Below are 26,105 nucleotides of genomic sequence, written 5' to 3' on the forward strand. Positions count from 1 at the left end.
TGTGAGACCTTTCTCAATTCCTCAATTTGGAAGTTTACCCTTTCCATCTTATGTTCTTAGGGCACTATATTAGCTTGGCTCTTGGGAGTGCTTCCAAATAGTTGAAATTTAGAATTTAGAAATGTTATACAATACCAAGAACAATGAAACTGAACTCAAACTGAGCTTATATCAGGACACCGGATATAACCTTTATGAACTCAATCTCAAGTCCATCTGCTATATGAACTAAATAATTTCAAAAGGCACTCCAACTCAGAATTTTATAATGGTTTGGGATTCTTGGAAGAATTTTTCTCCTCTAAAAGGTCACTTTTTAAGAGGTAATTCTTTTTAAAAAAAGCATACATATTAAGAAACATGAAAAATAACTCATCTGAATGCTGACATGCCTTTATTCAATTTTTTCATCTTTGCATGCTTTTTATACACTTCTAATCAGCCATTTACAAACTTATGGGTTTAGCTATCGTTAATATTAGAAAACATTTGTATAATGCTAATCATTTTTATTATGAAATATTTCAAAATGTTTAAAAATAATTACAATACCCATGTGTTCATCACTGAGACTTAATAAAAATGTTTCACTACTTTTTTTTTAAAAAGCTAAATGTTATTTATCAGCTGAAGAGAGTATCTGTCTTGAAATAACTAATTTTAATGGCCATATAACCATGTTCTGAGCAGAGATAAATTCTTTAACCATCTGCTTATTTTCTACTTTATAAATAATGTGGTTATTAACACTTATAAACTCATAACCTTTTTGGAAGTTTGTATTATTTCCTTATAATAAGTTCCTGGGAATAGCAAATTTGATCAAAGGATATGAATATTTTGAGTATTTATTTACTGGTAAGTTATTTCCCAAAAGATATATATAATGCATTTTATAAACCATCAGCAATGTATGGCAATAGATGTCTCTTTTGCTAATTTAATATCTGTTATGCCAGTTTTTTATAAAAATCACTGAGCAGCAAGCACTAAGGCACACACAGGACAGTCCATTAATTTCCCCTGGGTGTATTTACCTCCAATTATTACTGGAGCTATATTCTATCCTATCAATTACATATATTTTCTCTTGTGAACTTATAATTCACGTTTATCCATTAATTTACTATGATTATTGCTTTTCATATCACTTTTAATAAATTCTCTTTACAGTCCAACACAGTACCAGCAGCAACATGTGGCTATTTAAGTTAAAATTAACTAAATAAAATAAAAATGTAGCTTTTAGCTCTTCAGTTGCACAGTCACATTTGGGTGCTAAACAGCTATGGCTGGCTAGTGATCACCATATTAGACTGCATATATAGAACATTTTCATCACCACAGAAAGTTTTACTGCTCTAGATGATAAAGTGCCACACACATTGCAAAGTTTGTTTACCAGTTTCTTGTAAGAAGGTTGCTGGATATTACATTCAAACTATTGCTCATGATGGGAAGATACTGTTACAGGATAAATTATATAGTCTAGTTCGCACAAAAAGGTCAACCTCCTTGCAGAATCTTTATAAAAGTGAGCCAAGTTTCTCTTCAGAGGTAGAAAATTACTCCTCTAAGAGACCATTACTAAGGTTTCAATACATTATTATCAATCAATTACATAACTGCAGACTTAGGAGTTAAAGGTAAAGTTTGGGCAAAGGTATCTAAAAAGATTTATAGGACAAAACAAGTAATACACATTATACTGAAAATTACATTTCCCCAGTTGTCCTTTGACATCAATACAAATGATAAATACATTTATCATTCAAATAAAACTATCTTTAGAAGTAACAACAACAACAACAAAAGTGACAGAATAGTCTGGAAAGGTTTAGTGGTTAAGAACATGGATTCTGAATTCAGTATACCCAACTTCAAATCCAGCCCTGCCACTGATTACCTATGTGATTCTGGAGAAATGTACTTAATCTATCTCTTTAGGACAATACAGAGCTATTGAAAAGATTAAATAGATTATTTTAAACCACCAGGCATCAGCAAGTTCTCAGTAAGTGTTACACAGTAATATATTTGAAATACCCTTATATCTTGATCTTATTTTTTTTAAATTAAATGTGGGTGGACTCTCATCTCTCTGGTTATAAGTATTTAAGGTAAAGCAGTAAAAGTTAATACTATTATATATATATATATATATATATATATATATATATATATATATATATTTTTAAATGGTGCTTTGAGACTTTTTCATACTTTCATATACTTCATGTTGAATTACAACAAAAACAATTATAGGATTGGCCCAGTTTTAACAGAATTAAATACAGCACTTAGAGTAAGCAACAAACAAACAATGGAGCCTGACTGTGTATACTCTCGTTATCTTTTTATCATAACAAAGAACAGATAAAGTAGAATTAAGTTTATTGAAAATCTGATCAAATCTAAAATGATTGGTAACTTATTATGTGAAATTACTGTGGCTGAGAATCATAAGAAACCTCAATGTATACATCTTCCAGACTCTTAAATGGCTGTTACAGGAAGACAATGAAGGCATTCAGAAAATGGGTTTAACACACACAATAACTAAAACTCAGGGGACCAAACAAGAAGGGAGGGAGGCAACAATAATAGAGATGAAGACTCTCAGAAGAATACAAGAGAGTGCTGGATAGACTATTATAATACTAATCAAATCTTATATTAATGATGTCAAATATATCAAATAAAAAAACCCTTATGTAAACAAACTGGCATTACTCTATGACTAATGACTAGTTAGAATACTCAGCTACAAATAATGTAATTTTAAAGAGCCTGACACATGGTATTCACTTTAACATATATTTAGTAAATAGATTACTAAATCATGAATTACCAAAACTCCAAGATTCGTCCAAGAAGTAAAAAACAAAAAAGGGTCTACCTTGTCAATAATTGACTGCATATGAGACTTATGAGACTGGTCTCCATAAAGCAAAGAGGACCATTGGTCTGGTGCAATTCGTAAGCCTGCTTCCATAGCAATTTGCACTATCTGGGAGTCATGTTCTCGCCGCAGAGCTTCATAGGTTCTAAACTCTTCTTTCAGTTGCATCAAAGAAGAGTCTTCATCACGTTTGGTGACCTAGTAAGACACACATAATCTCATGAGTCAGGTAAAAAACAAAATGAGTTTATACTTTATATGAACACACATAGAGAACATACAATTTTTAAAATAACAAATTTCTTTTAGCAACAATAGCAAGATTAAAGTGGAACACAGTTTTAAGCCTGTGAAACATTTCCCCCCTTCATAGACATAAAATTTAAATTGTATATGTGTGTATATGCATTTTTGAAAAGAAGAAAATACTTGAGAAGGCTGTCTGGCTCAGCCCGTATAGCATGTGACTCTTGGTCTCAAGGCATGAGCGTAAGCCCCACTGGATATGGAGCCTACTTCTTTATATATACAACTATACTCACATATATACACACAAATAAAGCAAAGACTTTAAAAAAAAACAAAGGAACATACTCATGCAATTATTCTCAAAATAAAACAAAACAAAATGTATGTTTCTTTCTCATAACTATAGATTATTAAACTTGGGCTTGCCTGGCATTAAGCTAGCTGGTACCCCTAACTGAAAGAGCTTCATTCAGATGCTGGTGTGATTCTAAAGATGATTAATCTCTGCTTAATTTTCCAGAGTTTTGCAGTCTGGGCCACCAACAGAAAGTGTAAAATAATGATGATGATAATGTCTATTAGTAATTAAAATGACTATAACCGTTATTGAGCCCATAGTATGTGCTAGTCAGTGTGTTAACTTATTAACCATCATACTGACATATTAACTCATTTAATTCTCTAAGCTTCTTCAGGTAGGTACCATTTTTGCTATATTGTTACATTTTGAGTCAAGCTGGATTTAGGCCAAAGGCTCAAGAAATAAAAGTAAAATAATTAATTCTAGTCCAGGATCACTTGTATCCTAACATATTTCAGTATATATTATACCCTGTTAACCTTTTATTCCCATAAAGACTTAAATTTCTCTAGTAGAAAATTCCCTTTTTTTTCTTCTACCAAAGAAAACTACAGCCATGTTATTAGTTAAGACTTCTAGGTCATCCTGATATTATATTTTTAAATGTTTTCCATTTTTATTACAAGAAAGTCTAAAATAAATTGTGTTAGGTAAGTCCATGAAAGACCAAATAGATGAAAAAAAATCAAGAACTAAAGTCACAAAAACAAAATATATTTTGCCACAATTCAAAGGCAAATCAAAAGACGAAATACCTATGTGTATGTATAAAAATATCCTCTCAATATAGGCTAAACCTTACTAAAATGCAGAATGTTTTCTATATGGTATACTAGGGTTTCCTGGACTTGATTCTCTAAACTCTCTTTTAACTAAAAACAAAGATTTCCAAGAGATGCAATGTCTAAAGTAAGTCCTGGAACTATACTGTACTAAGAAGGAATAGAATTATCCCTGTTTGAAAAGGTTTTTCAAATGCAAATAAAAGAGATGCTAAAATGATGCAGCTAGAACATATCTATATCGATACATATGGCCACAAGGAAGAATGCAAAATGCCTACCAATGTGAGTTCCACAAAGAAAATGAAATAGGCATGTATTGGTAGATACTTAACAGAAACTCTGCCACAGTGAATAAAATTTAGGGTATGGACCTATTGTGATGAGAGGAAATAAATCTTTTCATGATGGAGATAATAGTACATATTACCAGCAAGAGAAGAAAACAGGTGTATAATGAAAAAAAGGGAAATAATCATGACCCAAGTGAAAAATCATTAGATTTTTACAAATTTCCAGTCTCTTTTCAATTACTATTAATTCTTTTAATTAGGATTGAGAGAGGTTCACTGTGGATATTCTGGGGTTTTTGGACCCCTTATTATTCTTAACAGAGAAGGGGTGGACTTCCCTTTTATTTTTTAAGCTTGCAATATTGAGTCTGTCTGGTACTATTAGAGAACAAGAACTTTGGAAGCAGACATTCTGAAGTGTATTCCAGATTACAATCATATTATAATCATTACAACAAATATGAGTTATTTGGTGACAATCTGAACTGGTTGGGAGTTATTTTGGCTAGAGTTTCTGACAGTTCCAAAGGCACCTAATAAGGCAAGGACAGGGTTGGGTGCAGATTTGGAGTGCACACCTCATTTTCAGTATTCAGTATATATATAATCTGACTCTAGAAAGAAACATAATAATGTGGGCATTTAGTCAGAGCTTTAAAGCTTTTAAAAATTAAAGTGGTATGTTTCCCTGTTGATTTTGTGAATCGTTCTTTCTCAGAAATGAGAGAATAAACTATAGATTGTAGGATTTTAGTTTTTAGTGTCAGATGAGGGGATGTAGTGACCCAGGAATGGCTATTCTCAAAGTTTGTATGAATTTAAAAATTTTTTAGAGGCATGCCTCCCTGGTCCATGAAGTACTAGTTATGCGTGTGTCAGAAGCAAGAAGCCTTGACATTAAGAAGTCAGGAAAACAGGATGAATGATAAATGATACATAGTGAGCACGGATGGATATTTGAAGTAGTGCTGATTCAATCTGAGATACAAAAGAGTGTGTCCAGCATTACTATATACACTGAAAATGAAATGGCAAATGGAACTCCAGTACTGTGTATGTGGAATTACAGCAGGAGCAAATAGCAAAATGAAACTTCTTGCTTCAATGACTCTCAGCTCAGACCAATTCTGCCTACAGTACTGGTGGAAAAATAACACAGCATTTTAGCCTCTTCAAATATAAAAATCTGTAAGCCTCAGTTTGATCTATGTTGTGCAATATCCAAAATACAAAAGTTAATAACAAGATTTAACTTTAATAAAACACCATCTACATTCTTCTTTATTTTTTTTTATATTTTTGAAAAGAAAAAAGATTGTTGAAATTTTCTGAGGGGGCAACTTTATTTAACTCAAAGTATTACTATATAAGTTTGGGGAAAAGACAATGTTTCCTTTTAAGCTGAAATTTAACATTAGTTCATACCTTGAAGCAGGAGGCTCTATAAAGGAGCTGGACAACATGCCCAATGCTAGTTTTAGAGGCTTGAGGAAACCGTGGCTCCAACCTTTGCACCACAAAGAGAACCAATACTTTTCTTGACAAAGCAGAACCATCTTCCAAGGCCAGGAGAACCAGCTTTAGAGCTTCCTCTTGCATTGCTAGGAAAAGTTGGGCAAAACCAAAATTTATCAAAGTGCAAGGATAAGATTAAACTATTTATTAGAAGGGCAATATTCAGTAATTGCTGCAGGTACCACCACTCAATGAGCAACACAACATAATAACACATATTCACAGTTACACTTTCTAACCATTTTGGGAAAAATTTGTATTATTCTGTATATTTAAGACAGATATAAAAATAATACATTCAAGAAAAACTTCTTTCAAATGAAAACTTTTGACATTGAGAAAAGTTTTAGAGGCTCTAAAATACTGACATGGAATTACCCAAGCCATGATTGTCAAGTGACATATTTCTTTTTTTTTTTTTTTTAAGGTTTTATTTATTTATTTGACAGAGAGAGAGCAAGCATAAGCAGGAGAAGCAGGCAGAGGGAGAGGGAGAAGCAGGCCCCTCACTGAGCACAGAGCCCGACATGGGGCATGATTCCAGCACCCTGGGATCATGACCTTAGCCGAAGGCAGAGGCTTAACCTACTGAGCCACCAGGCACCACAAGTGGGGTATTTCTTGATAACAACAGAATACTGCTAAAAACCAGCCTTTGTATCACACTTATAGTTCTTACACCATACTCCTAGAATTATTACTATAACAAATATCAAACTTTAATCACATACCTGGTCCAAGGAACTGGCAGCCCCTAGCCCTGACTGCTGCCCAGAGATTGGAGGAGAGCTGCTGGGGATTCTGGTGCTGAAGAATGAGCTCTGTAACTGTCCGTTCACCTAAAGATCGAGCTGCTCTCATAGCACGAATCCTGCCTTCTTCTTCCACTAGTTGGCAGTGGACCAGAGTCACCAGCTTTCTCTGCATTGGGCGACTCAGAACACTCTGCGTAGTGCTATTCAGACCCACTCCTTTAAAAGAGAGTAAAAAGTTATATGTAGATTTACAACGCAGTTTTAGAGTCCACAAACACTTACTCTGATGGGTTGACTGACTTATGCATACATGAATAGTTCCAGTTCTACTAGAATGCTTAAATAATAGATAAAATTATATAAAGCCTAATTTGCATGTTAAAAATATACAAAAGCTGTATGTCATGTAAATATACCACTCATTACAACATTAAATATATCATTATTCATCGTAGCCACGGAGGAGAAAAGGAAAAAAAGGTTAGACAGCATTAATATTTAGTTTAAGACTCAAATCTTGAGAACATAATAGTTCTGGCATATTATTTCATAATGGTTAATTTTATCTTTCTAATGAAATAACAAGCCATAATGGCAAGGCAATAAAAATATAAAACAGAATAGAAGGCAGGCAACCCAGAGTTGTCAAATGATGGAAAGCCATTATGAAACCACTAGTATATTCACACTTTTGTAACTCATTCAAATGTTTCCAACATCATATAAACTCTAAATTTACCTATTTGATGTGGTTTGTAATGATATTATTTAGTGCTCGTAGGTTTGATTTACAATAAATAAGTGTATTTCATTAGCATTCATTTACAGCCCACAATTTTTTAAAAAGAGGTATTTATTTTAGAGAGGAGTGGGAAGGGCACAGGGAGAGGGAGAAACTCAAGTAAACTCTGAGCTGAGTGCAGAGCCCAACATGGGGCTCAATCTCATGATTGACCATGAGAGATCATGATCTGAGCCAAAACCAAGAGTCAGACACTTAACTGACTGTGCCATCCAGGTGCCCCTACAGGCCACATTTTTAATGGTAATAAAAACATCTTTAATAAACATTTGTTTAGCTTCTGATTTACCTCTAGCACTGCTGAGTGGTTTCAGGTACAATGCTAATTCTTCTACACATTTCTTAGCTTCCTCATAATGCTTTGTATCTTCAACCCCACTACACAAAGTAATGGGCTGCTGCTCAGGGACCTTGAGGTCAAAAGAAAAGGTCTGTATGAGTACTCATGAATTAAACGTTTTATTGAGTGTATTTTATACATGCTACTCTGTGGTAACATCAAAGCTCCCACTAAATTTATTGAATTCTTCCAGAAGACTTTTTCTATACTAACACATAAAATTTAATGGATTACTTTGGTTTTGTAATAGCTTTACTGAAATAAAACTTGTATACCATATAAGTGACCCATTTAAGACGTACAATTCAATGGTTTTTAGTATATTCATAACTGTGCAACCATACCACAATTTCAGAACAGTTTCATCACCCTTCCAAAGAATGCCATAATCTTTTAAGTCCCCTCTCCCATATTTCCTCCTAACTCCCCACCAACCACAGGAAAACACTGATCTATTTTCTGTCTCTATGGAGTTGCCTATTTTGGACATTTTCCATAAGCAGAATCATAGAATCATACAATCACTTCCAAAGTGGCTATACCATCTTTCAATCTCACCAGCAATAAATGAGTTTCTGTTCGTCCACATCCTCACCAGCATTTCTCTGTGTTTGGATTTTAGTTATTCTAATTGATATGTAGCAGAATCTCATTGCTTAAATTTGCAATTCCTTAATGACAAATAATGTTGAGCAACTTTTCATTAGTGCATTTGCCATCTGTATGTTTATCTTCTTTTGTAAGGTGTCTATTCAGATCTTCGAGTTATGAGTCTTTTACATATCCCAGACACAACTTTCTTTCAGATATATGAGTTACAATTATTTTCTTTCATTCTGTGAGTTGTTCTTTCACTCCCTGATGGTGCCCTTTGAAGCACAAAGTTTTAAGTCTTTAGTTCAACTAATCTTTTATTTGTTATGCTTTTCATGTCTTATCAAAAAAAAAAATCCAACCAAACAACAAACCACCTCCTACACTAAGGTCATGAACATTTATGCCTGTATTTTATTTTAAGAGTTCTGTAGTTTTAGCATTTATACATAGCCTTTGGTTCATTTTGAGTTCATTTTTGTGTATGATGTGAGGTAAAGGTCCAAATTCATTTTTTTGTATTGGGATAGCCAATATTCCCAGCACCATTTGCTGGAAAAACTGTCCTTTTCTCACTGAATGGTCTTGCAACATTGTCAAAAATCATTTCATATGTGTGGGTTTATTTCTGAGCTCTGTTCTATTCCATCGATCTAAATGTCTGTCTTTATACCAGTATCACACTGTCTTGATCACTGTAGCTTTGCAATTTCAAAATCTGGAGTATGATTCCTCCTACTTTGTCCTTTTTCAAGATTGTTTTGGCTATTTGTGGTCCCTTCTGATATGAATTTTAGGATGGGTTTTTTTGTTGTTGTTTCTGCAAAAAGAAAAACCACCATTGGGACTTTGAAAGAGCTTGCATTGAATTCGTAGATTGCTTTGGGTAGTACTATGATCTTAACAATATTAAGTCTGCCAGTTCATGAACATGCAATGCCTACTTGTCTTAATTTCTTTCAGCAATGTTTTGTAGTTTTCAGTGCATGATTCGTTCACTTCCTTTGCTAAATTTATTCCTAAGTACTTTATTACTTTGATGCTTACTGTAAGTAGATTTGTTTTTTTAATTTCCTTTTGGATTGTTCATTGCTAGTGTATAAAAATGCAACTAATGTGTTGACTTTGTATCCTGCAACTTTGCTTAATTCATTTATAAACTCTAACAGCTTTTTAAAGGAAATCTTTAAAGGTAAAATAGTGGCTACTATACATTAAAATGCTCTATCCTTGTTCCTCAAAATGTTAAAAGTAGAACTACCCTGTGATCTGGCAATTGTACTACTAGGTATTTACCCAAAGGATACAAAAACACAAATTCGAAGGGATCCATGCACCCCAATGTTTATAGCAGCAATATCAATAATAGCCAAACTGTGGAGAGAGCCCAAATGTCCATTGACTGATGAATGGATAAAGATGTGGTGTGTGTGTGTGTGTGTGTGTGTGTGTATAACAATATTACTCAGCCATCAAAACAAATGAAATCTTGCCATTTGCAATGACATGGATGGAACTAGAATATGCTAAGTAAAATAAGTCAGTCAGAGACAGACAAATACCATATGATCTCACTTATACATGGAATTTAAGAAACAAAACGGACGAACACATGGGAAGGGGGAAAAGAAAAAAGGAAAGAGGGAAACAAGCCATAAGAGACTCTTAAAGATAGAAAACAAACTAAGGGTTGATGGAGGGACATAGGGTAGGGATGGGCTAGATGGGTGATGGGTATTAAGAAGGGCATTTGTTATGATGAGCAGCAGGTGTTGTGAATAAGTAATGAATCACTAAATTATACTCCAGAAACCAATATTGTACTGTATGTTAACTACCTAAAATTTAAACTTAAAAAATTAATAAAATAAAATGCCCCATACTCAAATATCATTAAAATTAGTTGTTTCAGTTAAGATATAACAAGGTCTTACTCATTTTATGGAAAGTTAGTTCCTCTTTAGACAATTTAATGAAAAAAAGCAACCTTTAGTTATTTGCTATTAAAACAGTATATTTCTAAAATTATCCTTAATGAGTCTATTTAAATGTTTCCCAAAATGTCACAGTGGGATTTTCAAAATTAAGAGACTTGATTATGAAACGAAAAATTCAGGACAAGAAGCAAAAAAGGATCAATTGCACTTTCCCATTTGACAAATATTTTGTAGTATTGGTGACATCACGAGGTTTTTTTTTTTTAAGATTTATTTATCTATTTATTCGTGATAGAGAGAGAGAAAAGAGGCAGAGACACAGGCAGAGGGAGAAGCAGGCTCCATGGCAGGCGCCCGATGCAGGACTCGATCCCGGGACTCCAGGATAGTGCCCTGGGCCAAAGGCAGGCGCCAAACCACTGAGCCACCCAGGGATCCCCAAGAGAGGTTTATAAATAAGTTTTCCTTTTGAATATGCTATTCTAGAACTGTTCTCTTCATCTCCAACATACATAATATCAACCTTCCTACATTTTAGCAGCTTATATCAAGACTGATCTAGAGAACATTAATGGGGCCAGATCTGAAGTTCTAATATATTTATTCAGAAAATGATTTATGGTAAATACATGGCATTTCAGACTCACTATGCAAATTTAGTAAAGGATTACTTAAGTAAATCATATCTATCTTTCAAAAACCTGCATTTCTTGGCTTTGTGATATCTTCTGAATATATTACTAACAACTAGATTCAAGAATACAGACATAAAATTTCAGAGTATTACCATCAGAATTGCTTGACTTTTACATTTAGGTACCAGGGGATATTTGCTCCTATTCTAGAAAAATGGTTCCCAAAGGTTACGCTCTACAGTTCTTGTCACTGTCCTTATCTTTCATTTCAGTTAGTGTCTACTAAGTAAAATTGTCTGAAGTAGCTTCACTTTTCCTATTAAGTAAAATGCAATAATTTTATGAGTAATATTTTCCTCAATATTAATTAAGAGGTCCTTGTGACTTACCCTTTTAGGTTTCTCTAGTGATCTGAACCACTAAGACTGTTGAGAAAGGCTGACCACCAAGATTAAATGGCTGTTACTGTGTTATGACTGAAAATCCTGCACTGCCACAGTATATCTCTCAACACACTGACATGAAGGATTTACACAGTACTGAATAGAATTTTATCTAATTAAATAGAAGGCAACATTGCTCAATTTTTATTCAACAGGTTTCTCTTAGAAGGAAAACACACTCAGAAATTTAAAAGAATAATAAGTCATTCATCTTACCTGAGCACCTACTAGCTGCAGCAATGCTGAGTTCACGGGGAGGAGCTCAATATCTGTATTGATAGTGGTCTGGTCAAATGGGCAAGCCTTGCGGTGGAGTTTATTCAGGCACATCTTGCAGACAGTATGACCACAACCCAAACTGATGGGCTTTCGAATTGTTTCATCGAAAGTCTGAGTGCAAATTGGGCAGGAGAGGAAATCCGTCCATTGTGGAGCTTGTACAGGCATTGTTACTAGAGTTATAATTCACTAACACACACACAAAATAATCTAAAGCAAAGATTCCACTGGAATCAAAATCTTTGAAAAAAGTTTTTTTTTTTTTTTAAATATCTTCTGTAGATACAGTCAGCACATAGTGTGAAATATAACCTGGAAAACAAAAAAAGAAAAAAAATTAGTGTGTCTTCCTTTTCAATTAAACTATGCATTTACACTCTACTACTTACAACCTTTTATACCCCATTTATAACACTATAGTACACTGTTTCACACTTTTATAAAATTAGAGCCTTAACAAAACATCTTGTCTCATCCCCTTACTGAAGAGATGGGGAGTGGACCCCAGGAAGAAAATTACTTGCCCCAGGTAACAAATGAAGTTAGTAATAAAGTTAAATACAGTATCTAAGTCTCTGAAGTTTATTGAAGTCTAGAATTATAATGAAGAATTAGCCTTTTTAAGGTTAAGAAGATTATTTCTTATTTAAACATCAGTTACATCAATCTGTTCAGCTGTGAAAATTTAACAAGCTCTACACTGATATGTATGCTTCTGTGTATGTTCCACCTCAATAAAGTTTTTAAAAATTGGCCTGAAGTAAAAACATTAAAATATTTTTTCACCAAAGTAGGTATGGGTAATGAGATAAAGAGTCTGTGGGCTTTTTTAAAGTCTGTTTTTAAGGGTCTTAGATATTGTTAAGAATTTTATTTGCAGATAGTTATCTTTAAACCTCTGATATGGCCTGTACTTGTTGCTACTGTGCGTTGTGTTAGAACAAATGCACAGTTAAAATTATTTACTTCAAAGATTTTTTAAATCCCCAAATTTATGAATGACAAAATAATTATAATTCAAATTAAATGAAATTTCATTGCCTATCCTGTTTTTGGCCGAGGATAAAAGTCAAATTGTAAAACTCATCACCTATATCTAAAAAAAATTCTTCTTATATACAAAAGTCAACCTAAAACTTCCAAAATATATCTTAAACAATACAATTTATACTATCTCTAACTGTAGTTTCTAAAAATGAGAATTGATGCACAGAACAATAAAGTAACAGTATTACAAGGTTCTTCAAGATTTGATTATGCTCAAGAGAGACCACTTACAAAGACGAAAAAATTATTTAAGCTGTAATTAACTAGGAAAATAAATCCTCTATATACCTTACTTTTTGAGCATTACATTTAATTCTTGTTTTATCGAAATAACTCAATCTTAAATGCAAGCCTATTATTGATGAGAGAGCTGAGAGAGCAGTTTCCATTAGGTATGCTAACAATGTATCTGTTCGCTCAACAAATATTTACTAAGCACTACTTATGTGCCAGACTGAATTGTTAGCGAAACAGCATAGTCATAATATCTGCCTTCTGAGTAATCTTAGCTTTGTTTGGGTTTTTGCAAAGTGTGCTGTAAGATAAATGGATTTAACCAAGTTAATTTCATGTTCAGGATCTAAAATTAAAGTTATCTGCATGTGTGTTAAAATGGCCCCGGCAATAACAAGAATGAGTAAAGAAATTGCTAGAAATCAAAATCTTTTGATTTCCATAATGTTTTAAAGATAAATACTTCTACTAAAATGGATTTAATCAAGTAGATTATGAATAACTACAAGTATATTTATATTATTTTTTAAGATTTTATTTATTTATTCATGAGAGACACAAAGAGAGTGAGGCAGAGACATAGAGAGAGGGGAGAAGCAGGCTCCATGCAGGGAGCCTGATGGGGGATTCAATCCCGGGTCTCCAGGATCACGCCCTGGGCTGAAGGCGGCACTAAACCACTGAGCCACTCGGGCTGCCCAGTATATTTATATTAAATTATTACTATTTAACATATTGAAACTCTCATCTAGAATGGTAAAAAAGAGAATACAGTATCTAATTACTCTATTCAACTGCAGACTCAAATGCTACATTTGTGTATGGGGTTAAAGAATGCTCCAAAAGAAAAAAAATTTTTAGAAGATAGAATATTCAGAAAAGGAACTGGTATCAGTCACAAACTGCTTTTTGAGCTTGATTAAATCAATAAAATATCACCCACATGAACTTTTCTATAGATTAGCATGGCAATTTATATCAATGCCTGTGGATAATCTGATCTTATATTAATCTCTGTAGAGTTAAATGGTTCCCTTTTATTAGTATGACATTGTAGACAACTTAAAATTTGTTAACTATAAAAGTAGAGATAAAACTCAGCACACTTTAGTCTCTCCAACACTTTATACAAGTGCCAAAGGGCACAAAACGTGTTTTATTGTATATAATTATAATTTTTATTATTTACAAAGCTATGTGCCACATACGCCTTATATAGAGGACTTATAAAAGGTAGGTAATTACCGTTATCCCACTTTACAGATTTGAGAAACGGAGGTTTAGAGAGGCTGAGTAAGGTAAGAAGAAATAGAACTAAGATATTAACTCAGATATACTGGCACAAAATCCAAACTCTTAACCATATTAAGATTAAAGGTTAAATATAAAGGAACTATTTGTGACTTCATTCAAAAACCAATGTCACAAAGCTGCCCTAACAGCTACTAACTTCATAGCAATTCTGCTAAATTTAACTGCCAAATCTAATGGTCAGGTCACTGTTCTAATCTCATTTGTCTTCTCAGTTAAGATATGAAACAATTACTAACTCCCTGCTTCTTGAAAGTGTGCATGAACCACATTCCCCTCATCCTTTCCAATTTGTTATGTTTTTGACCTCCTAAATTCTTCTAAATGCTAGAATCATCAGATCTCCATTTTGAGTTTCTCTTTCTCATCATCCTTCAGCTAAAATCCCAAAACAGCCTTCTGATTTAGAATAAAGTCTGGATTTCATATTCTGATTTACAAAATCCTAAATGATAAGACCTGTTAATTCTACTCTAACTTTATTTTCTAATACTTATCCTCACCACCCCAGTACTGTCCAGCTCCTCAAATGAAGCTTGTTCCCACTTTAGTATGTTACTACAAGCTATTCTATCTAATCTTTGAACTGGAAACCACTCTTTATCACTTAGATGCCACCAAAAATGTCAAGTCCTCCCTGACCACTCAAAACTCTAAATCACTCTAGTCCATCACTATATTTAAATTCTCTATAAAGCATTTCCATCATCTATAAGTAGCATTTTCTTTCTTATATTTTTATCTGCTTACTCAATATCTATATTCTATATGAATACAGACTCCACAAGAACTGAGACCTCATCTGTCTTGTTCACTATGAAAGCTATAGCTCCTCACAATTTAGGCATACTAAAAATTTTGCATAATTTCAGAGTTCATAGATCTGTGGAAATCTATTCAGAAATCTCTAAGGTACCTAAAAACTCTACATTAAGAAATTCTTATCTATATTATTCCTAATGAGTCATAAAATTGCAAGTAAATATTTGAGATTTATTACATGTCAGACATTGCAATATGGATAACAGGTAGAAAATATGGTCAACATCAGTTTTACATATTTGAAAACTCATGACTCTCCTACCTGATTTCAGATCTGTGCTGCCATTACAAATTTTCCAAATTATCCTGTTGTAACAAGAATTGTTTAAAATAGAATCATAAAATTTTACTGGTAAAAGACCCTTAGAGATCATCTGGTTCTAGCCTAATTTTTCAAGATGAGCTAATATTTACTTATGTCCTCATTAGTAGCAAGTATTATGAAACTTTTTCAAACAACTCTTTTCACCTTAAAACCCAAAGAATTTGGAATAATTTTCCTTCTTTTTTCAGAAAAAAACATTCAGAGAACTCTGTCTAAGGTCACAGGGTAGTAACCGGCAAAGTCAGGACACAACAACCTCAGGTCAGGACTTGACACACTAAAGCCTATGTGCACTTTCCACTGCACCAATTTGACATGGAGAAGACCAAAAGGCAAAACAAGTAAAATAGTTACAAAGTCATGCAGCTTGATAATGGCAGAGCTAGGATTAGAAACCAAGTTTCCTAACTCCTAGTTTTAGCATCCCCTGCACCCTCCACCGGATTGCCTTGCATAGAAAACTACCACCAAACACCTGATTTTTAAAATACTCTTGCTTACTAAAACCATGGTTAATAATATTTGGCTTGGATCAAGGCATCCATTAATCTTTAATATGTAAAAATATTTATATATACATGCTCATTCTTCTGGGAATAAGATCCGTGACTTTTATCAGATTCTCAAAGGTTTTATTTGGAGAGGAAGGGAAAGAGAAGATAAGAATCACAGACTCAGTGAAATAAAGTAACTGGTAAAAACATAAAAAAAAAAAAAACAGGAATAAAAATTTATATGAATATATATTTCCTCTGTATTTGCACCACAGTCTCAACAGACTACAACTCTTGGAAATTTTTAAAAAGTGATATTTGCAGGCATCATTTTTTTTATACGGTTACACTGGAGTATCTCCCTCTCATTCCTATCTCCCATCCCTCTAGTCTTCATTTTCATCCCACCTCCACAGGAAAACCATAGCTATTATTCTCTCTTCAGTTTCTTTATTCATTTGTCAAATATATGTTATTAATTGGAAAGAAAGCATTTTAAATGCTGTTATTTACAACTTTTTTTATTAAACCAGTTTTTCTTAGAAATTATACCTAGAAATCTTTCTCCATTCCCAGTAAAAATTAAATATTCCATTACTTGCAAAAAAAATGTTTTATTGGTCTTTACTATGTGCCCAGGAGTGGGGCTAAAAATTAGTCCACAAGCAAGTCATTCCAAGTCTGCATAGACCTTACATTGTTTCCTTCGTTATCTAATCTATTTAAACAATAATGATACAAAGTAAGTACATGACTCCAAGGCATGGTAAATGATATTAAAGTAAAGGCAAAGGACAGAGATTTAAGTACATATAACAGAGATAATCTAAACAAATTGGGATGGGGTTGTATGGGGCATTGCTTTCCTGAGGAAATGATATTTATGGTAATATTTTAAAGATGAAGAATAAATGTTATGGGAAAAATAATGCATAAAATGTGTGCACCCATTCTAGGTAAGGAAAAGTAGAACGACAGGCTCTGAAGACTATAGAATATACTACCATTAGGGAGCTAGAAAAAAACAACAGGGAAATGAAAAACAAAAACAAAAGGCAAAGAGAGCAAGAGAAATATGCATGAGATGAGATTAAAGAATCAGTAAGGACCAAATAATACATGATCTCTTATCTACTATTATTGTGCGTGGTCATAATGTAAAGACTACTCAAAAGGGCACTAAAAGAGGCAGGAAGGATCCCACTTCATTGTTTTTAATACTCCCCAATCTGCATACTATTCTTACCAATCCTCATCCACTGAGATCTCCTTCAAGGCCCAAATTGGAAGGAGAATCTAACAATACTATGGGATTTCTCTCTCATTTAATAAAGTAAATAATTATATTACCATCATGGTTATGGTTATACCACCATCATGCCTTTTAGAAAACTTGATACGTAAAAATTCTAATACAGCAAAGAAACATTACACTGACTTTCATATTACACAAACATAATCTACCAATGTATTCATAACAGAATTATTTTTTTAAGGTTTTATTTATTTATTCATGAGAGACACAGAGAGAGGCAGACACACAGGCAGAGGGAGAAGCAAGTTCCATGCGGGGAGCCCTATGTGGGACCGGGATCACGCCCTGCACTAAAGGTGGACGCTCAACCACTGAGCCACCCAGGCATCCATAACAGAATTCTTTTAAAAGAAAGGCTGGAAATCTTTGTAATTGAGACAAATTAAAAATATTGTGTTCAAAATAGGGGAATGGCTAGATAAACAGAGGGTATCCCTGTACTATGGAAACAGATGCAGTTATTAAAAAAGAAATTTATGCACTGGAAATGGAAAGGGATCCAAGATATATCAAGCAAAACAAAACTTGCAGACCTGTATATAGTATCATTTGTGTTGGAGAAAAAAATTCTATATATTAGTCTTGGTATTGATGGATGTAAATGGATGGAAGAAAAAAGTCTGGAAAGACATCTAACAAACATAGCAGTTACACAATTGGACAACTAATAAAATGTATATAATAATTATATAAGTGCAAATAAACTTGAAAGAACAAAAAGAGAAGCTAACTATATCTGGAATACAACTCAGCCTATTTCTAAGATAAATTACAGTAAAATTAAAACATTTTTCCTTATTACATTGACCATTTTACACTTATGGATATCCAAATAATCAAAACTTAGGAGTCCTTTTCAAAATTTATTAAAAGCCCTTTTATAACTTCTCTATAAATTACCTCGTTCAAAGAACTAGCACAAGTTTAATTTTATTTTTCATTTCATCTCACTTAACCTAGTAAAATGAGGTACAGTTGCTAATCTTACATTTTTTAAAAAAGATTTATTTATTCATGAGAAACACAGAGAGAGGCAGACACAGGCAGAGAGAGAGAAGCAGGCCCTATGCAGGGAGCCCAGAATCACACCCTGGGCTGAAGGCGGCACTAAACCGCTGAGCCACCGGGGCTGCCCTAATCTCTTACATTTTCTAGTAACGTAGTTCTTAGAGACAACTATAACAAACTTGATAGAATAAACATACAGAACCAGCATCAGGTTCTTCACTGAAAATAAAAGCATTCTTTTGATCAGAAAGATACATATGAAGAGACCAAAGGGAAAACAGTATTTTAAAAGCTTGACTTTGCTTGGGAAATTTGATGATTACAAATAATAACTCAGTCTTTGATGATTCTATTTCAGGAATATAAAATCATAAAGCAAATGTCATTGTAGTTGTTAGATCTAAGAACAATTTCTACTTCCTCATTCTTTAAACATCTTTCTCCAAAGGCATCTTTCTAAACATTCTCCAAGCTTTCTCAAAGACAGATGTTTATATCATCTTCAACCACAAAATACATCTAAACCACATAGAACATATGGCTTAGCGAATGTAATAAACATCCTTTCAGTCAAGAGTAAATATATGAAATAAAATTACTAAAACACCAAATACCAACATCCAGATTCTTTTTTTTTTTTTTTTTTAAGATTTTATTTATTTATTCATGAGAGACACAGAGAGGCAGAGACAGGCAGAGGAAGAAAACAGGCTCCCCACAGAGAGCCCTATGCAGGGCTAGATCCTGGGACTCACAGATCACGCTCAACCACTGAGCCACCCAGGTGTCCCCCTCTTTACTTCTAACAAAATCCAAAGGAGAGGCTGCTGCTCAATGATGAAACCAATGGTTAACTTCCTATTGGTTAAAACAAGGCCTACTCCCCTATGTAAATGGCAATTAGTGATTTTACTGATACTAAGTTGATAACACAGAACATACAACAATTATATAGCAATCAGTCCACCTTGAAGAAGGCCCAAATTTTAAAATATCATATAACTTCCCCCAAAACATGCACATTTTTACAGCAGAATTAGTGCTCTTGGCTACTACAAACAAAATCATGATAGGATACATAAAAGAGCTTGGTTTTCTAAAAGGTCAGGCTTTATGCAAGGTGTTTTCACATTCTTTTCTTATTTAAATGTATACCATAAATCTAAACAAAATAAACTACCACCAGTCACCAACAACTGTTAAATGCCAGCACTTTCTGTGCTCTATATACAGTATCAAATTAATTAAATGTTCACAGCAATGCTGTAATACAATTATCTTCATTTTAATGATAAAGAAACCAAAGTACAGACAAGTACCCAAAGATACAAAGCTAGCAAGTGGCAGGACTATGATTCAAACTTGGCCAGCCTAACTACCAAGCTAGTACTTTTAAATACTATAATTTGTGCCATCTTATAGAGAGTTAATATAGTCATTAAGGTAGAGGAACTTTTAAGGGTGATGGAAATGATCTAAAATTGGATTATCTTGATAACTGCACAATTCAGCAAATTCTCTAAAATTCATTGAATTACACACTTAAAATAAGTGAATTTCACACTATGTAAAGTATACTTCAATAAAACCATTAAAATCACCATTAAAGGCTTATAAATGGTCTTAATTTTCAAATTTTTAAATATAATAATTTAAAAACATAAAGACACCTTCAGATTTGTTCTATGAATGCAGCAATAGCCCTATTAAAAGCTAAATTACACTGCTTTGAAGATGTCATTTAAATATATTAAAACTGACATTCAAAAACGTGTTAAAATTGTAGTATCATCTCCTTTATATGGGTTCATTTAAACTGCCTCTGATTTACAGGGAGAAACACAGAAATAAAATTCATCAAGTATCTAGTCTGGGCCAGTCACTGCTCTGAGGCATTTTTTATGCCCATTTTATAGGTAATGCTTGAGCTTCAACAGCATTAAATAACTTGCCTAAAGCTAATAAATTGTGGACTGAGACCACAGTTCAGCTCTTAAGTGAATCTGAAGTATAAATTGTCCTGAGAAAGATATACTAAATAAAACCTTATTGTCTATAAGAACAAAATCTTGGATCTCCTCTCAGCCTGCCCTATGAGAGGAGTTTAATCCTTTATTCTTGGTCTTAATTTAATTTTCCATCCTCTGGAACATTTCCATAGCAACCAATGGGGCAATATCAGAACATTTTTAACCAACTTGAAAAATGAAGCTAAAAAGAGGAAATCAAAACAAAAAGGAAAATCAATAATAACTTATTATAACACTTTTCAGTGTTATAATTCTCAGCAAAGTATCAATTAACTTACAGATGAAATACTAGGCTGAGATTTCTGAGGAACCTCAAGGTTTTTTTGGCAAAAATACCCTGTGAAGAAAGATCTAATTTTGATTGTAAAAATCTCTCTTCCCAAAATATGTGAATTTGTAACCCTATATTGTACACAACATTCTAGATATAACTAATATAATTTATATAGTAATGTTAGTACAAATGGACAAATACTTGGGACAGGTATAAAAAGAATGGCTTCTGATTTAGAGGGGGGGGAAGCCTGAAAGATACAACTTAACACAGAAGGGTTGAGAAAGCAGCAAAGGATTCATTTAGCTGGCTTACTTTCCCAGTGTTCAGAAAGACAAAAAGAAACATTTCTATCTGAAAGTTAATGCCAAATTTAGAAGAAACAGTAAGGAAAGATAAAACCATTCATGGGGAAGCTGTGTGACCTGAAGTTTGAAATAATACTTTCTATAAAGTGAACGACAACTTCCAACTTTGTGTACAGTTTCAAGTTCCAGGTTTCTATCCTACATAAAGTTATGCATTGTGTGTAAATGTGCTACACTGAAAAGGACATCACCAGTTATTAAGAGGTGGTAGAAAAGTGTCATCTTGAAAATATCTGTGAGGTAACAAGCAGGGAAAACTTACCCATAGTAGCAAACAGCCCAAAGGTTATTGTATTTTTTTCAGCTTTTCATTAGGATTGAGATGTATTACATACAGTATCCTGCTGTATATTACATAGATCGAATTCAATATATTCAATGTATTCCAAACATGAACAACCCAACAAGAACTAATAACCAAAATCAGGTATATTTTGGATTACACTACACATTTTAGTTGATCTGTTATCTTGTTCACTGCTTTCAAACTAAATGCAAATTTCTGATATTGGTTGCTTTCTTTGTAAAAATTGATGTCTCCTTAATTTGGCCTCCTTTCTAAAACATAAAGGTAACTCAGTCCCAACACAAAAATATCCATGAATGATTTTTAGTACCTAGGCCAAATATTTTAACCAGACTTTAGTTTTTCAGATCACGTTTTGAAATCTCTCCTGCTGCTACAATAATGGCTCCTTTTGAGAACAGGAAGTTTGTTCCTCCAGTCTGCACAAGTTATTTTGAGACACAATGACAAATCTGATTGGCAAGTACTCAGTAATCTTGAATGTAGGGGTAAAAGCTCACAAGGAAAAGAAAATCTAACTTGTCCCCCATAAATTCATTATTTCAGACTGTTAATTACAATGAAATTGAGACATTTTGAGGGGCAGCACTAATAATTCTTTTGTTCAACTTATCCCTTACTAGTTCTTTCCTACCAGCATGCTTAAATCCTTATTCAGAGGAGCTTAAAAAAAAACCCACATTTCTAACTCCAACCTGTCTCAGACCTTTAGTTAAAAAAAAAGAAAAAAAAAAGCACATCAACAACCTTCTTTTGAAATTCAACAGTTAAATCTCAGTAATTATCTTTTTTTGATATAGCATTTAATAATGTTGACCAGTTATTCCTGCAAATGCTGCCCTTCAGGTTTCTATAATGGCATACTGTTCAGATATTCCACTAATGGCAGGCCACTCCTGTGTGTCTGTTGAGGGCTATTCCTTCTCTGCCCATCTCTGGAATGTATGTGGTTTTCAGAATTCCTTTCTCAATTCTTTCCTTCAAAAAATGTCCCTGAGAGATTTTGTGTATTTTTCAGCTTTCAAATACCAACTACAATGCTGATGATTTTCCAAATCTATATCTCAGGTCATACTTCTCTTCTGAATGCCAGGCAGGGCCATACAATCAGTAGGCTATTAGCCATCCATGTCTAACTAGTATCTCAAATAATTTCAACCTTACCAAAAACCTTTTGTTCCTCATGTCAATGACTGAGTCACTTATCCATTGACAGAAACATGGGGAATCATCACTGACTTCCCTTTTCCCCAAACCCTTCTCCCTCAACTAATCAGTCACCATATCCTACCATTTTATTTTTTAATGTTTCTTGAAACACCTTCCTACTCATTCCCAATACCTAAGTTTAGGTTAGCAACGTCTCTTATCAATATTACTAGATTTCTTAACTATGGTACCCCTGTTAATAGTATTCTCAGTAAAGCAAAGTTAGGCTATAACTAGACTAAGTTCCTTAAAATCAGAGAAATTTTGTTTTGTCTTCTCTCTTGCTATTTTCTCTATGGTTTTAATACAGAAAATGTCAGCCAATATACATCAGTAAACCTATCAAGCTGGAGTATTTGTTTTCCCCAATATAAAGCCAACTGAGCTGATGGAAAGCTAGCTGCTAGGGAAGAAACTTAGGGCCTTAACATTCAGAAGTATGCACAGGTCGACAAGGATTTGTAGGACTTGAATAACAACACTATGAACCAACTAGACCTTAAGGACATCCAGAGAATACCTAACAAAAGCAGAATCCTTTTCTCTTTTCTTTTCTTTTCTTTTTTCTTTTTTCTTTTCCTTTCTTTTTTCTTTTCTTCCTTCTCTTTCTTTCTTTCTTTCTTTCTTTCTTTCTTTCTTTCTTTCTTTCTTTCTTTCTTTCTTTCTTTCTTTCTTTCTTTTTCTTTCAGATTTTATTTATTCATGAGAGAAAGAGAGAGAGGCAGAGACATAGGCAGAGGGAGAAGCAGACTCTGCAGGAAGCCTGATGCAGGACTTGATCCCAGGAATCCGGTATCATGCTTTGAGCCAAAGGCAGACACTCAACCACTGAGCCACCCAGTTACCCTGCAGAATTCTTTTCAAGTACATATGGAACATTCTTTGACAGACCACACGGTAGATCACAGAACAAGTGTCAATACATTTAAGGGGACTGAAATCACAAAAGTTATATTCTCTGAACACAATGGAATGAAATTACAAACCGTAACAGAAATAAATTTGGGGAACTCACAAATAGAAAAATTAACATACTCCTAAATAACCAAGAAGTCAAATAAGAAATCAAAAGGGAAATTAGAAAATATTTTGAGATGAATGTAAATGAAAACATACCACACAAAAACTTTTAAGATGCAACTACAGCAAGGTTTAGAGAGAATTTTACAACTTTAAATGCCTATATTAAAAAAGAAGGGGGGGTGGTGCCTGGGTGGCTCAGTCTGTTGTGTCTGCCTTTGGCTCAGGTCATGATCTCAGCGTCCTGGGATCAAGCCAATGTAGGGGTCCCCACTTAGGAGTCTGGTTGTCCCTCTCTCCCTCTCCCTCCCTCTGCTTGTGCTCTCTCGTTCTCAAATAAATAAAACCTTTAAAAATAAAGAGAAGAGGGAAGTGGGTGTGGGGATGGGTAAAATAAGGTGAAAGGGATTAACACTACTAGTTATCATGACGAGCACTTACTAGTGTACAAAATTGTTCAATCACTATATTGTACACCTGAAACTAATATAACATTGTATGTTAATTATACAGTTAAATTTTTAAAAAACCAGTAAAAAATATTAAAAAGAAAAATCTCAAATCAATAATTTTACTTTCCACTTTAAGACACTGGGGAGAAAATGAGATATTTAACATCAGCAGCTTAATGACAAACTGTGGCCAAAATATAAACTCTGAATTTACATTGGTAGCAAATGATGCCAATTTTAGACAATTACTCCCCTACACATTATAGAATGGAAACTTATAAACCACACATTAAGAGCTTAAAAATAATAAAAACACATTTTTAAAAAGATAAAAAATTCAAGTGTTTTATACCCTGAACTGTAACATTAATTAGTTTAAGAGGTATAAATGCAATCTTAAAAGATCTTGGTGGTTCCTTTTCCCAATGAACACACACACACACATTTCCATTTTGGAAGGAAATAAGACACCTCAAGGTTTATAAACTCAAATATAAAATCCAGGTTTTTGTTTCATTATTTTAGGCAAACAATTTATAACATGAGAAATGAGTCTTAATATATCAAAGCTGGCAAACAGAAAAAACACCCAACTTTATCTTTCAGAGGGCATTTGGAATACCACTTACAAGCAAGCTATGCTGGCTTTCCTATGAAGGAGATTTTCATAGGTTCAATATAAGCAAATGGAGACTTAAAAGGAATGCTAAGTTTTAAAATAATGGCATTTACTATGGTTAAAATATTCTTTAAAAAGGACACTATTCTATTTTTTTATTATCATAATAACCTTGCAAACTATTATTAGACCCTTGAGAAAAACAGGGCTCAGAAAAGTTAAACCATATTCTCAAAGTTCATGGCCAGTAAGGGCTGGTAGAGTTTAGATTCCAACCCTGGTGTGTCTATCTTTACCATTGTAAGACTGTCTCCTTAGGTTTTTAAATCATTTTGTGTGTCAGTTTGCAAAATTCCTCCTTTGCAATTTGACTTTGCCGCTCTTTCTATTAAGAGAGTGGGTCTATTTCCCCACCTCTTGAATCTGGATGGCCTTGACTTATTCTGAATAGTAGGATGGAACAGAAGTGATGTTGGAGGAGTTTCAGAGCTTAGGCCTTAAGTGACCTTGCAGCTTCTACCCCCACTCTCTTGGAACATGGTGCCACTATGTGAGGAAGCTTGAACTAGTCCCCAAAGGTAAAACCAACAGAACAGAGTAAAACGGTCCAAGCTCAAACCCCAAGAGCAATCAGTCCCAATCTAAGCTGCCAGATGACTGAAGCTGCATAAGTGGCCTCAGTGGAGACTAGCAACAGAACACACAGTTAAATCCTGCTCCAAATCTGACTCAGAAGTGTGACACAAATAAAACAGTTACTGTTTTAAGCCACTGAACTTTGGGGTGGTTTGTTACTCCATGATAGATATCTAATAATTGTATAATTAATATATAACAACAGAACACTTCTAAATTTCATCATAGTCTTTTGAGAATACAGTAATATTGAATGTAATATTGATCCTGGAATTTGAAAGTTTCTCTCAATTGAATTATACCTTTTAAAAAAGTGAATATCTACCTATCCTTTTTCTAAGACCCTAAAAATTACTAATATTTTGAAGTACCTTCATAAACACAACATTCCTAAATTTAGTTTCTTAATTCTACAGCATAAATTAACAGTAACTAAGGGGAAAAGCATTTAAGTATGTCACTGGTAATACTTTCAAAGCACAGCATGGACAACAAATCCTCTAGACAAAACATGTTCCACTTAGGCTCAATTTAAATCCATCTGAAACTTTTTACTATATTACAACTTAATACATTTGTTATCTATACTAACAATCCTCCATGCTGCTGTTCCAGAGAAGCATTATTAACTCTTTTTTAAATTATTAATTCTTAATATTGATAGATTCCTAGGTTCCCAAGTTGGATGTTGTTAGTCTTTACTGGTTATAACCTAAAGACTTAACTTTCCTTACCATTCCTCACCTT

The 26,105-nt window shown here is 33.6% G+C and overlaps 1 protein-coding gene across 6 annotated transcripts in view; it reads right to left on the minus strand.

The window, feature by feature from the left end:
- Positions 1-26,105, minus strand: part of RC3H1 (ring finger and CCCH-type domains 1) — a 79,722-nt gene that overhangs the window by 34,617 nt on the left and 19,000 nt on the right. For all 6 annotated transcript variants that reach the window (XM_077901741.1, XM_077901743.1, XM_077901738.1 and 3 more), the window contains exons 2-6: positions 11,825-12,199; positions 7,949-8,069; positions 6,834-7,073; positions 6,013-6,188; positions 2,900-3,100 (exon numbers count right to left, since the gene is read on the minus strand). In XM_077901741.1, the coding sequence (XP_077757867.1) occupies positions 2,900-3,100; positions 6,013-6,188; positions 6,834-7,073; positions 7,949-8,069; positions 11,825-12,055 (969 nt within the window). In that variant the 5' untranslated portion in view covers positions 12,056-12,199. The remainder of the gene's footprint in view (positions 1-2,899; positions 3,101-6,012; positions 6,189-6,833; positions 7,074-7,948; positions 8,070-11,824; positions 12,200-26,105) is intronic.

Source organism: Canis aureus, chromosome 6 (assembly GCF_053574225.1).
Source record: "Canis aureus isolate CA01 chromosome 6, VMU_Caureus_v.1.0, whole genome shotgun sequence".
Classification (NCBI taxonomy): Eukaryota; Metazoa; Chordata; class Mammalia; order Carnivora; family Canidae; genus Canis; species Canis aureus.